A 15,527-nucleotide genomic window follows, 5' to 3' on the forward strand; every position below is an offset into this window, starting at 1 on the left:
ATCACCGCGACAAACAGCTATATTATATTTTAATATGATGACCGGAATATCTCACGTTTGTCCGGTAAATCGGAATCTTCCCGGTCACGATGTCCGGCGGCAATTTTTTCTAACGGAAACCCTGACACACACACACACCCATCAGGGAGGAGGAGGAGGAGGAGGAACACACAGACCCATCAGGGAGGAGGAGGAGGAACACACAGACCCATCAGGGAGGAGGAACACACAGACCCATCAGGGAGGAGGAGGAGGAACACACAGACCCATCAGGGAGGAGGAGGAGGCGGAACACACAGACCCATCAGAGAGGAGGAGGAGGAGGAGGAACACACAGACCCATCAGGGAGGAGGAGGAGGAACACACAGACCCATCAGAGAGGAGGAGGAGGAAGAGGAACACACAGACCCATCAGGGAGGAGGAGGAGGAGGAACACACAGACCCATCAGAGAGGAGGAGGAGGAGGAGGAACACACAGACCCATCAGGGAGGAGGAGGAGGAGGAACACACAGACCCATCAGAGAGGAGGAGGAGGAGGAGGAGGAACACACAGACCCATCAGGGAGGAGGAGGAGGAACACACAGACCCATCAGAGAGGAGGAGGAGGAGGAGGAGGAGGAACACACAGACCCATCAGAGAGGAGGAGGAGGAGGAACACACAGACCCATCAGGGAGGAGGAGGAGGAGGAACACAGACCCATCAGGGAGGAGGAGGAACACACAGACCCATCAGAGAGGAGGAGGAACACACAGACCCATCAGGGAGGAGGAGGAGGAGGAACACACAGACCCATCAGGGAGGAGGAGTAGGAGGAACACAGACCCATCAGGGAGGAGGAGGAGGAACACAGACCCATCAGGGAGGAGGAGGAGGAGGAGGAGGAGGAGGAACACAGACCCATCAGGGAGGAGGAGGAGGAGGAACACACAGACCCATCAGGGAGGAGGAGGAGGAACACAGACCCATCAGGGAGGAGGAGGAGGAGGAGGAGGAACACAGACCCATCAGGGAGGAGGAGGAGGAGGAACACACAGACCCATCAGGGAGGAGGAGGAGGAGGAGGAGGAACACAGACCCATCAGGGAGGAGGAGGAGGAGGAACACAGACCCATCAGGGAGGAGGAGGAGGAGGAGGAACACACAGACCCATCAGGGAGGAGGAGGAGGAGGAACACACAGACCCATCAGGGAGGAGGAGGAGGAGGAAGAGGAACACACAGACCCATCAGGGAGGAGGAGGAGGAACACACAGACCCATCAGGGTGGAGGAGGGTGGAGGAGGATATACTGTATATATATAAACTCCTCCAAAAAAGTTTGGAAACGTTATTTCAGTCGATTCTTCCTCCCCTTTAATAATACCAATTGGTATTGTATTTTATATCTTTGGAAAGCCTGATTAGTCACCTTTACAACAAGGTACAACTTGTAAGGATCATGCATTCGTGGAATGAGTAACATAGCTAAACGTGTGGGTAGCGGCCCAAAAGAATTTGCCAAAAATTGCTAAATATTCTTCTGTTGGTATTCACTCTCGTTTTGAGCTTCAAGTGCTGGCAGGTGTACGTCAGTCACAGGTGTGTGACTGGCACCTGAATGGCACCTAATTGACAGGAATTATATTCTGGGGCCAGTGGCGATCCCATATCTCCAGAATCTGGGACCTAACTCCATACTCCAGGATGACAACTCTCGCCCCCACAGAGCCAGGATCATCACAGAGTACCTCCAGAATTTGGGAGTGGAGAGGATGGAATGGCCTGCCGTGAGTCCAGACCTCAACCCAATTGAACACTTGTGGGATCAGCTTGGGCGTGCTGTACGTGCCAGAGTGACCAACGCAACCATGTTGGCCGACTTGCGGCAAATCCTGGTTGAGGAATGACCAGCATGAGGAGGACGTGCCAAGCTGTTGTGACTGCGTATGTATCTTCCACACGCTACTGAGGTCCCTGACAGTGTAAAATGAATAAAGTGTAAAAATGGCCAATATGTCTTGTTTTTTCCTTATTACTGTGGGAGAGTGCAATCATCCAATCCACCAAGCAACTCAAAACAAGAGTGAATACCAACAGAAGAATATAGGGAATTTGGGCAAATATTTTTAGGCCGCTACCCACACGTTTAGCTGTGTTGCTCATTCCACGAATGCATGATCCTTAAAAGTTGTACCTCGTTGTAAAGATGACTAATCAGGCTTTCCATCGATATAAAATACAATACCAATTGGTATTATTAAAGGGGAGGAATAATCAACCAAAATAACGTTTCTGAACTTTTTTTGAGGGGTTTATATACTACATGCCTTTGATATGAACTGGTATAACTGGTATATATATATATATATATATATATATATATATATATATATATATATATATATATATATATATATATATATATGCTATTTATCTGGGGCGCTTAGGTGGCGTAGTGGATTAAGCGCTGACCATGTAACCGCAGGGTCCCCGGTTCGATTCCGGCCGTGGACATCCTGCATGTCATCCCTCCTCTCTCTCTCACCCATCCTTCCTGTCTAAATCTTCACTGTAACTGTCAATAAAAATGAAAAATATGAGTGGGACTGCCCCACTCAGAAATAAATAACTTAAAAAATAAATAAATATATATGCTATTTATCTGACACTTTTATCCAAAGACACTTACATCTCACGAGAGTGATCAAAAATTAAAAGTCTGGATTTTCCTTTAGCAACGTTGATGGGATACCCCCCTGGTCAAAGTCAAGGTCAAGCCTTCAGGTTTCAGCCACAGCCCCCAGCACCTCTCGCCAGTGCCAAGGCTGTTTTTTGAGGCTGTTTAAAAGGGAGTCCAGCGGGCCTCACCAGTGTCGGAGGCAGGGACCGTCTTGGTGAGCATGCTGTCTGTGATGACGTTGAACACACTGAGGGAGAGCATCATGGGAACCACGATGACGCAGAACTGGAACACGTTCACCATCAGGGCCTGCAGAGGACGCAGAGACAGAGTTACAACTGTGTGTGTGTGTGTCTGTTTATGTGTCTGTCTGTCTGTGTCTGTCTGTGTGTTTGTCTGTGTGTGTCTGCGTGTCTGTCTGTCTGTGTGTCTGTCTTCGTGTGTCTGTTTGTCTGTTTATCTGTGTGTCTGTCTATGTCTGTCTTTGTGTCTGTGTGTCTGTCTATGTGTCTGTCTTTGTGTATGTTTATGTGTCCGTCTGTCTGTGCATCCGTGCGTGTGTGTCTGTCTGTGCATGCATGCGTGTGTGTCTGTCTGTGCATGCGTGTGTGTCTGTCTGTGCATGCATGCGTGCGTGTCTGTCTGTCTGTGCATGTGTGCGTGTCTGTCTGTGCGTGCGTGCGTGTCTGTCTGTCTGTGCATGTGTGCGTGTCTGTCTGTGCATGCATGCGTGCGTGTCTGTCTGTCTGTGCATGTGTGCGTGTCTGTCTGTGCGTGCGTGCGTGTCTGTCTGTCTGTGCGTGTCTGTCTGTCTGTGCGTGCATGTCTGTCTGTCTGTGTGTGCGTGTCTGTCTGTGCGTGCGTGTCTGTCTGTACGTGCGTGTGTGTCTGTCTGTGCGTGCGTGTCTGTCTGTACGTGCGTGTGTGTCTGTCTGTGCGTGCGTGCGTTCATGTGTGTCTGTCTGTGCGTGCGTGTCTGTCTGTCTGTCTGTCTGTCTGTCTGTACGTGTCTGTCTGTGCGTGCGTGCGTGTCTGTCTGTCTGTCTGCGTGTGCTGGTCTCCACCTGAGCCAGGCCCACCAGACTAGAGAGGCCTATGGAGAGGAGCAGCAGAGAGTGGTCAGAGAACCTGGCTGTGAGCGGGCCGATCACCCCCCCCTGGATGACCTGCAGGGAGGACAGGAAGTGCAGAGCCATCAGCAGGAAGTTCCTAAATAAAGCCTTGCACCTGTAGGAGCCTACTCAGACCTTCTAGAGTAGGTTATACAGAGTCAGGGGGGTATTCCATCAACGTCACTAAATGAAAATCCAGGCTATATAAGAATACTTCGAGACGAGACTTCTCAAAAACAAGCCTGGATTTTCCTTCAGCGACGTTGATGGAATGTATCCTGGAATGAATATATTCCTTTATGTATCTTTGTTTGTTCCATATTTCTCATGTATGCATAATACACGCACACACTTACATACATACATCCACACACACACACACACCACATCTGCATTTACACCACATAATCACACATTCACATTTTCTTTTTTTACTTTGGTATTGCTGTTTGATTCATATTTTGGCATTATTATTATTACTAGTTTGCCATCCCTCTTATGTACTTATGTTATGTTTCTGTATGTTATGTTATTGTTTTCTGTAGGTGGAGGCGCCACATAAGCCTTCTGGGTTTTCTTGCCTCCTCCTGCACTGTTTATTTATTGTGTTTTCTGTCAAGTGTGTACCTTGTGTGTGAAATAAAATAAACATAAACATGAACATGGAATACCCCCCAGATGACCTTGGTATGAAGCCGTTTCCACATGATAGAACCTGATACAGTGGACTGGATTACGCCAAGAAATGTGCAACACAATCGAACAAAATTTAAATCAAGTCATCAAAAATGGAATTGCTACAGGGCCTGGAAATAAAACAACCTACACTTTTATACAATCAACCAATGCAATCCTAAACTGAATGATTGGATTTAAACACTAAATAACAGGCCTACAAACCAAGAGGAAAGCACAGACCTCCATGAACACGTGAACCTGAATGCGTTCTCTCCTATCACGCCTGCTATCTTCACCTTTTGTTTTGTATTTGAACTTCCCCTTGTAAAACAAACAGCTGCATTGTCTCTAGGTAAACTAAATCCTTATGAAATCCCACCCCGGCACCCCACACCCTCTACTGACAGACCGACACCCCACACCCTCTACTGACAGACCGACACCCCACACCCTCTACTGACAGACCGACACCCCACACCCTCTACTGACAGACCGGCCGCCCACACCCTCTACTGACAGACCGACACCCCACACCCTCTACTGACAGACCGACACCCCACACCCTCTACTGACAGACCGACACCCCACATCCTCTACTGACAGACCGACACCCCACACCCTCTACTGACAGACCGACACCCCACACCCTCTACTGACAGACCGACACCCCACACCCTCTACTGACAGACCGCATTCTGTGAGGGGCTGTGACCCTCACTAGTAGGTGAGGAGGCAGGGCGTGTCTACTGCTCACACTACAACGGGATGATGACTCTGCCTAGTTGTGTTTGAGTTTGTTGAACTTACGTCCGGTTCAAACGCTGCACTGTGTGACCTTGATCAGCCAATGGGGTGTTACCCCCTGTTTCACACTGCAAAGCTCTACCATGCGTGTGTGTGTGTGTGTGTGTGTGTGTGTGTGTTAGCAAAGTTAGCAAAATACTGCTCAATATCCGCTATTATTGGTAGCCGCTCAATATGGAGAAGGCGGTGCTTCCTGTACCCATGAGCGGGATACTGTCTGTCTTTTAGTATTGATCAACCCACTGGTCTTGTGCGAATAACATCCTGTGTGTGGCAGAACTGGTTGTTGGCTCAGCATTACTGTAACAAATTGTTTCCAGGATGTCAAAATGCACTGTTAGTATTTATGTCCTTTAGAATTGTACTTTGTATGTGGACATAAATAAAGCATTTAAAATGTGCGTGTGTGTGTGTGGGTGTGTGTGGGTGTGGCATTTAATAATTGTACTCTGAGTGTGCTTACATTTGACAGATTTGTTTAGGCCTGCAGGTGGGTCTACACACACACACACACACACACACACACACACAGTTTCCCCTCACCATGGAGACCACGCCAAAGTAAGCCATCAGGTAGCCGTTCTGCTCTGCCTGCAGGTGGAAGAAGTTCATAGCGATGATGGAGAACATGACCTGGAATATACCTGAGACACACACACACACAAACACACACACACACACAAACACACACACACACACACATGCAGACAGACACACACACACATGCAGACAGACATGCAGACAGACACACACACACACACATACATGCAGACAGACACACACACACACACATGCAGACAGACACACACACACACACACACACACATGCAGACAGACATGCAGACAGACACACACACACATTATACACACACATACACACACACACATACAGACACACACACACACACACAAACACACATGCAGACAGACATGCAGACAGACACACACGCACATTATACACACACACACACACATACAGACACGTATACAGACAAACACACACACACACACATACAGACACACACACACACACACACACACACACACACACACATACAGACACACACACACACACACACACACACACATACACATACACATACAGACACGCATACAGACAAACACACACACACACACACACATACAGACACGCATACAGACACACACAGACACACACACACACACACACACACACACACACATACAGACACACACACATACAGACACGCATACAACATAACATCAGTAGTGGAAAGAAGCTGAATATCAGTGGAGGCTGGTGGAGGTAGAGGCTGGTGGAGGTAGAGATCAGAGGATGTGCGTTTGATTCCGTTCCCTGTATCACAATGAGCCCGTCCTCCGATTTCTACCTCCGCCCAGCCTCTCCCTGTCTGGGGTCATGTTTGTATGGAGGACTGACCTGCAGGTAAGCCACAGACGATCTTCACCAGGAAGGTTCTAGACACACCTGGAAACTGAATGATCCTGGTGATCTCAGACAGGTTAAACACTGACTTGGCACTGGCCTCACCTAGAGGTACACACACACACGCACACACACACCACACACACATACAGTAGGTTTAACAGGTTAAGTCAATCATATGAAGGGGATATGAGTGTGTGAGGTAGTGGTAGTGAGGTGAGGTCTCCTACTGTCAGTGTCGTCCTTGGGGGTCTTGGTGTGTTTGGGGATGAACTTCAACACCAACACCAGGCTGAGCACACTCCCAGCAGCTGCTACACACGCTGCACTGGTCTCCCTGGTCACCACACACACACACACACACACACACACACACACACACACACACACACACACACACACACACAGACTTCTTTATGCTGGTGCCTGGTGATATTGCACCATCTGGCTAAAGTTAAAGGTTAAGTTAAGTTAATGTTAAAAGAGGTAGTACTAGCAGACTGCGGACTAAAAATACACACACACACACACACACACACACACACACACACACACACACACACACGGTCATTCCAGTGCCCAGCAGCTCCCATCACCACACGGTAAAGGCGGCTTCAAAACCTCTGAGCAGGATCGCTCCCCTGGATAGAACACCTCTACATAGAACACTTCTATAGAACACCTCTACATAGAACACTTCTATAGAACACCTCTACATAGAACACTTCTACATAGAACACTTCTACATAGAACACTTCTATAGAACACTTCTACATAGAACACTTCTACATAGAACACTTCTATAGAACACTTCTACATAGAACACTTCTACATAGAACACTTCTACATAGAACACTTCTACATAGAACACTTCTATAGAACACTTCTATAGAACACTTCTACATAGAACACTTCTACATAGAACACTTCTACATAGAACACTTCTATAGAACACTTCTACATAGAACACTTCTACATAGAACACCTCTACATAGAACACTTCTATAGAACACTTCTACATAGAACACCTCTACATAGAACACTTCTACATAGAACACTTCTATAGAACACTTCTACATAGAACACTTCTACATAGAACACTTCTATAGAACACTTCTACATAGAACACTTCTACATAGAACACTTCTACATAGAACACTTCTATAGAACACTTCTACATAGAACACTTCTACATAGAACACTTCTATAGAACACCTCTACATAGAACACTTCTACATAGAACACTTCTACATAGAACACTTCTATAGAACACTTCTACATAGAACACTTCTACATAGAACACTTCTATAGAACACTTCTACATAGAACACTTCTACATAGAACACTTCTACATAGAACACTTCTACATAGAACACTTCTATAGAACACCTCTACATAGAACACTTCTATAGAACACCTCTACATAGAACACTTCTACATAGAACACTTCTATAGAACACTTCTACATAGAACACTTCTACATAGAACACTTCTATAGAACACTTCTACATAGAACACCTCTACATAGAACACTTCTACATAGAACACTTCTACATAGAACACTTCTATAGAACACTTCTACATAGAACACTTCTATAGAACACTTCTACATAGAACACTTCTACATAGAACACTTCTATAGAACACTTCTACATAGAACACTTTTACATAGAACACTTCTATAGAACACTTCTACATAGAACACTTCTACATAGAACACTTCTACATAGAACACTTCTACATAGAACACCTCTACATAGAACACTTCTATAGAACACTTCTACATAGAACACTTCTACATAGAACACTTCTACATAGAACACTTCTACATAGAACACTTCTATAGAACACCTCTACATAGAACACTTCTACATAGAACACTTCTATAGAACACTTCTACATAGAACACTTCTACATAGAACACACGTGTGTTAGAACCCTTCCTCATCTCATGCATTACAATGAGCCTCAGATTTCGACCTCCGCCAGCCTCCCCTGCACTGCAAAAAAGTCAGCTCTCAAAAACAAGAAAAAAAAATGCAATAAAATGGGGGAAATATTACTTAAAATAAGCCAAATTATCTGCCAACAGAACAGGAACATTTCGCTTGCCAAGATTTTCTTAAAACAAGTGCAGTCAGACAAAACACAAGCATATATCGCCTCTATTTAAGATCTTTTGTCTAACTTCGATTTACTTTTTGCAGTTAATGTAGAACAAGGTTCAGTTAAACCTCACTAGGGTTAGGGTCAGGGTCAGGGTTAGGGTCAGGGTTAGGGTTAGGGTCAGGGTTAGGGTTAGGGTTAGGGTCAGGGTTAGGGTTAGGGTTAGGGTCAGGGTTAGCTGTGGAGAATAACAAACCAGGACAGCATAGCTACCACCATCAAAAGGAGAAAGTGGAGCTGGATAGGGCACACCCTTAGGAAGGACTCCAACAACATCACTAGACAGGCCTTGGACTACAACCCGCAGGGGAAGAGGAAAGCTGGAAGGCCGAAAAACACTTGGAGACGTTCCACACCCCAAGACCTGAAGAACACCGGGGTGAGCTGGCAAGAAACAAAGGCCCAGGCCCAAAAGAGAGTGAGATGGAGAGCTCTGGTGGACGCCCTATGCCCCTCAACGGGGTGAAGAGGACTAACTAAACTAACTTAGGGTTAGGGTTAGGGTTAGGGTCAGGGTTAGGGTTAGGGTCAGGGTTAGGGTTAGGGTGACCCAGTGGGGGTGTTGTCAGGCCTCTCACCCGTATCGCGTGCTCAGCGTGCCCCCCAGAGTGGACCCAGTGATCATGCCGATGCCGAAGCAGAGACCCAGCTTAGCGAGGGAGTCCGCCCGCTTCTCAGGCTCTGTCAGGTCAGCCACCACCATCTGGACCCCTGGGGAGACACACACACACACACACACACACACACACACATGTGGTATATTTTCACACACACACATAAACCTGTGTATAGAACCTGTAGGTACTTGTCTTGTTGCACACACATTCATAGCTGTGGGGGTTACTCCTTTTAGGCCCTTGTCACATTCCTAGAGGAGGTTTGGTGATGGCCTTTGTCTTTGTCCTTCCTGTGACCTGCCCCCTGCCCTTTGACCTGAGTGATACTGTCTGTAACCTAACCCCCTTTCCACACCTTGACCATCTCTAGGAAATGCGATAGGACTGTAAATATGTGCCTTGTCATAGCCTTGTATTAGCATATCATTGGGGGTGTGAACAAAAGGCGATTCTCTCTCTTTCCCACGGCTGACCATCTATGACAGTAAAGCTGTATGTGTATGTAACCTTTGTTTAGATAAATAGTCTGCTGTCACTCAGAGGTTTTACTTGTGATCTATTTCAACCGAATTCTTAAAGTAAATATCCTACAGAGACACACGCACACACACACACACACACACACACACACACACACACACATACACACTCTTACTAAGGGCCACTTAGCTGGCTGATTGAGCTTAACCAATCAAAGCGAGGGTGTGTTACCAGGCATCACGTGCATGAAGACAGCAGGCAGCTTGTGGATGAAGAGCATGGGGCCGCTGTCTGCTACCGCTAACAACAAGTAGTACACCGTAGACGCAGCACAGGACAGACACAGGGCGGCACGCGCTCCCATTAGGTCTGCAAACCTACACACACACACACACACACACACAGTCACTCACTCACTCACTCATATAGGAACAATCTACAGACAATACAGGACAGATACAGGGGGGTATTCCATCAACGTCGCTAAAGGAAAATCCAGGTTTATTTTGAATAAGTCTCGCAAGACGAAATGTATAAAAATAAGCCTGGCTTTTGCTTTAGCGACATACATGGAATACCCCCCAGGGGGTCATTCCACTAAAGGTGGATCAGTTTAGCTGCGATATAAATAAATGCGGCGCTCAGGAGACTCGAGATTGGAATTCAAGCCTCAGGTGATTCCTCGAATGAGGATCAGCCTTGTGTCATCAGTGTTCACAGAAGACAGGCTTACAAATCTTCGATATGGGCGCGTGCACGCAGACATACGCAGCCCAGAAGAGTCGATCTGTCGAAATGAAGATACTCCACTCTGCAGGGGTACTACATTTGCGCAGCATTCCGAATTATTGATTTTTATGAAGACGGAGAAATAAGATGTAAAATAGTGCAATACTGCCGCAATTAACAAGGCGAGGGAAATGGTTTGGCAAGAAATTGCTGACCGATTAAATGCGTAGGTCATACTAGCCCCAGTTATTGTTATATGTTCATATTTTAATAAATGAATATTACTACTGTGGTGATATCAGCAGCAGGCTACAAACTGTCATATCGCCACAATGGCCTAGTGGTACCGACCGCTGCCACAGGATTTATTCGTCATTTTTAGACGTGGTTCGAATCCCGCTTCAGACGCACTTTTTACTGCATTTTGTTGTCTGAATCTAATCTAAAATCTCATTTAAAAAAGTATGTAGGCTATAAAATTATGGTGCAGGCTAATTTACAAGAATTGACACGATTACAATGGTGTTTGAAGCCTTTGCATGAAATCTTCGGTTAAATGTAAAAAAGAAAGAAAAAAGAATGACTTAGTCAAGTCTCGAACTCGCAACCTTTGGAACTCGAGTCGGCTGCCTTAACCACTACACCAGCCAGACCGCTGTGATGACAGCAATGCAAGTTGAGACAATTACTTTTTTTTTTACACTCTTTTCTTTATTGATCTATCTGTAACCAGGGAGTAGCTGAAAAGGACTGTATGATTTAGGAAGGGGCTGGTTATCTAACTAATGGAGCTAAATAGGCAGTGTAGGAGGATACAGGCAGGGGGCGCCAGCAAACCGTTAGACTAGCAGTTAATATCGTTAGCATTAGCCTTCAAACAACTAGCATTAGCATTAGCCTTGTACGTAGCATTAGCATACAATTAGCATTAGCATTGGCCTTGTACTTAGCATTAGCATAGAATTAGCATTAGCATTGGAGCTACAAACAACTAACACACAGTATTACATATGAACAACACATTTATTACACAAATGGTATATGTCTACATCCCCATATATACATTCCCTCCCGCCGGCCACACACACACACTCAATCACTCACTGATAGTCTCTGGCCTGAACAGGCTTATAGTCCAGGGTTGTGGTGCGCGTTGAGGCCTGGTGGGATGGCATGTGCGTCGATGAAGTTAGCCGACGAAAGGGGGGGTGACGTAGCAACGCGGAGGGAAAGGGCCGTCTTCGTGGTCCACCACGAGGTGAAGGGCCCAAGTCCGCGTGGTCCGCGTCGAAGCTCCGCTGGAGTCAGTGTTCGATCGCAGTCCGCTCGTGGAGGCGACGATTATGTCCAGCTGGCGTCTTGCTTGGTCCAACGTTGAACACAACTAAAACGGGCTACAGTGGTACACTCGATAATCACTTCGGGTGGTCCGCTTCAGCACGGGGTGCGTGTCACGGAATCCGCCATCTTAGATCTACTTCGTTGCTTCTCTCTCGGTACTCTCTCGTTCTGCTTCTCTCTCGTTCTGCTTCTCTCCACACACTGACTCGCGGACTACTTCCGTTTCTTATATATATACACCCCCGAACGTAGCATCCGGGTCACGGACACACCCCGGATACTACGTCATCAAACATATGCATAAACATTACAAGAACAATACATACACTTCACGAAACGTATATTAATAGTATAGAAAATAACAAAGTAAATAACTGGGGCAGAAGGGCTGATTTCGGGGAAACTAAAACTGGCTCTAAAACTGTGGGCCTTCACAACACTATCGATCTATCTATCACACTTTCAAAATATCAAGTTATCTATCACACAATCAAACTATCTATCGATCGATCACACTTTCAAAATATCAAATTATCTATCTATCACACAGTCAAACTATCTAATCTATCTATCTCGTGTGAAGTGGGAACTAATATTTCCTAAAAGACACAATGAGGAACTATCGTTCGGGGTTTAGTTTCCGCCTGTGAGCCTTTTTTGACGCACGGATGACTATAGCCTGTGTTTTAGCCTGGTCGGGATTATATCTGACTCAGAAGGAGCTCAACCAAGCAGCGAATTATTTGAGCCACATTGATGGCACCAAACGCAAGCTAACATTTTCGAGGCTTAGAACTTTATCGAGCTTCGTGGAATAGGGCCCTGGTCTGCAAACTCATACAACAACAACAACAACAACAACAACAACAACAACAACAACTGTAAGGACATCTGACACCAGGCAGGGAACATGTGATCGTGTGTCTGACAGCCCATCTCTGTAGAGAGAGCATGCTACTCCAAACCATTGAGTCACAACTCAGTTACAGTCAGGTGGGCTCACTTTAACACTCAACCGCAGTGAAGTGGACTCACTTTAAAATGACATTATTTGCTCACCTGCCATATATGGGCCCGCCCAGCAGTTGAATGACTCCAACCAGGGTCTGTAGATAACCTATCCATAGCGTGTCAAAGCCCAGACGTTTGGCCAGGTACTGCTCAGACAGAGAGACAATCATTCAAACAACAACCACTCCTTACAGTCTTTTGAAATAAGCAGACACAACCCGATTGGCTGAATCCTGGTAAGAAAAGAACAGCCACTGTCCAGGCTATTCTGTTACCATATACACTCCCCGGGCCACTTCATTAGGTACACCTTTTTAACTGCTTGTTAAACGACAAATATCTAATCAGCCAATCACGTGGCAGCAACTCAATGCATTTAGGCATGTAGACGTGGTCAAGACGATCTGCTGAAGTTCAAACCAAGAAGCATCAGAATGGGAAAGAAAGGTGATTTAAGTGACTTTGAACTGACATGGGTGTTGGTGCCAGATGGGCTGGTTTGAGTATTTCAGAAAGTGCTGATCTACTGGGACGACCTTTCCCCCACAACCATCCATATAGAACCTTTGGGATGTAGTATATTTTAGACAATATATATTTCTTCAGATTCAGATTCAGTTTGATTGTCATTTGGCATAGTATAGAACTATAGGGACAAATGCATTTGGCATCCAGCCAATGTACAGAGTGTACATGTACAATGTACAGCCTTTGGTTGAACTCAGACTGTCACACAGAGGTCTTGTGGGTCCTGTTGCTGAGCTCAGTGGGGCTCTGTGCATGCTGTTCTTCCCTATAGGAGGGGGTTTGGGGGCCGCTGCTGTGTGCTGGTAGGCAAACTGGTAGTAGTCGCTCTATGAGTAGAGGGCTGCAAGGGAGTTTTCCTGGATGCACAGTGTACAGGTTTGTTACCTTTGCCTGCTTGCGGCTCTGTCATCATGTGAAGCGCATTGAGTCACATGTTGTGAGAAATGCGCTATACATATAAAACCTGATTTGATTTGATTTGATAGTGTGAACCCTCGAGAATTAGAATGTAATTATAATGTCACATGTAACCATGTGTTGGGAAAGTACCAGACCAGATGTATGGAACAACTTATGCATTGTGAGAAATTGCTATGATATCAGGCCAGAAAGGGTACATAAGACCCTGAAAGGGTATATAAGACCCAGTGGAGACAAAAGACGGGAGTCTTGCCCAATCGAAAAGCAATTCTCCATCTGCTGCAGAAGATGTAACTTGATGTTGCTTATTATAATATTATAAATACATATTTTTAAAATTAACATCTGGACCTCTTGTGATGTATTTAAGGAAGTCTCAGTCTTAGTTATTAATATATTTTTTAAAAACGTTTTTAGTTGTATAGCACTTTTCCTGCAAACGTAGCTTTAATTATTATTATTATTATTATTATTATTATTATTATTATTATTACCTGGATTTCACCTTTCCATCTTACAGGGTGGAAATTAAAGATGATAGAAAAATAACAGTTATGGGTTATTATTATGATCATCATTATCATTATTGTATATGTAGCCTAGTTTATTAGTATTAATCATATCCTACTTACAGGAGTGATAGAAAATTGTAGAAACATCCATGTGACGTCCAAAGCAGCTATGAGGTAGGCGACGTAAACGACCGTCTGCCTGGTCGCTCGTGCAGGTGAATCTGTGTTGTGAGAGTCTGAGCTCACCGCTTCTTTGGCCATCATAACCAGCTTGATCCTATGACCTGGGGAGCTAACGATTATTAAACAATTATTAAACGATTATTAAACGGACTCTAACCCTAACCCCACCCCTAACCCTAACTACCGCTGACACCATCGTTGTCAAATGTTTAGTTTAAATGCAAATGCATACACTACCTGGGTTAAACTGAAATAAGGTTGGATGAAGTCTTCATAAAAAGTTCACGTGATCAATGCTCTGGCAGTGTTGTTTCTCCTGCATCAAACCGGTCGCAGTCAGTCCACCGATCGCATTTATATCGGCAAGTGTTCGTAACATTTCCTATGTACTTTGATCTTCAGACAAACCCAGAAATTCAGCTCAGAAATTGGATCCTGCTGTTTCACATTTTCAAAATAAAAGCGCGCAGGTTTTTGGTGCGTTCAGTTGTTCCTCGGAAACTCAGCTGAGCTTCACAGTTGATAAAGTCCTGATGGGTCGTTCAAGACAATCGACAAAATACGATTTCAATTTGAACGGCCCTCCAACTCGGAATTGTGGAGGGGAAACTGGGGAATAATCCTGCAGTGCAGAGTGTCTGACCTGTAGTTCTCTGATGTCAATAAGAACGTTTGTTTTCATGCATGAGACCTGTTTTCGGAGAGTTGAAAACTTGCCAAATGTAAAGTTAGAATTACTTGCGGGCGTTCATGTTGTTTGGAGTTTTCTGCATCAAATCACTAAAATGCTTCAAACTCGGAGGTCGGAGAATTCCGAGTTTCCAAGTTAGTCATGAATGCCCCATTAGTGTTTATT

General features: G+C 45.3%; 1 protein-coding gene across 1 annotated transcript in view; it reads right to left on the bottom strand.

Moving 5' to 3' along the window:
- The window catches only part of slc67a1 (solute carrier family 67 member 1), a 19,699-nt gene extending 4,672 nt beyond the window's left edge, over positions 1 to 15,027 (bottom strand). The window contains exons 1-10 of the mRNA XM_080532128.1: positions 14,909 to 15,027; positions 14,609 to 14,780; positions 13,077 to 13,174; positions 10,179 to 10,324; positions 9,429 to 9,561; positions 6,915 to 7,021; positions 6,679 to 6,789; positions 5,802 to 5,902; positions 3,729 to 3,830; positions 2,853 to 2,973 (exon numbers count right to left, since the gene is read on the bottom strand). Of these exons, the coding sequence (XP_080388254.1) occupies positions 2,853 to 2,973; positions 3,729 to 3,830; positions 5,802 to 5,902; positions 6,679 to 6,789; positions 6,915 to 7,021; positions 9,429 to 9,561; positions 10,179 to 10,324; positions 13,077 to 13,174; positions 14,609 to 14,752 (1,063 nt within the window). The 5' untranslated portion in view covers positions 14,753 to 14,780; positions 14,909 to 15,027. The remainder of the gene's footprint in view (positions 1 to 2,852; positions 2,974 to 3,728; positions 3,831 to 5,801; positions 5,903 to 6,678; positions 6,790 to 6,914; positions 7,022 to 9,428; positions 9,562 to 10,178; positions 10,325 to 13,076; positions 13,175 to 14,608; positions 14,781 to 14,908) is intronic.
- Positions 15,028 to 15,527: the final 500 nt, after the last annotated feature.

This window comes from Nansenia antarctica, assembly GCF_963989245.1.
Source record: "Nansenia antarctica genome assembly, chromosome: 5".
Lineage (NCBI taxonomy): Eukaryota > Metazoa > Chordata > Actinopteri > Argentiniformes > Microstomatidae > Nansenia > Nansenia antarctica.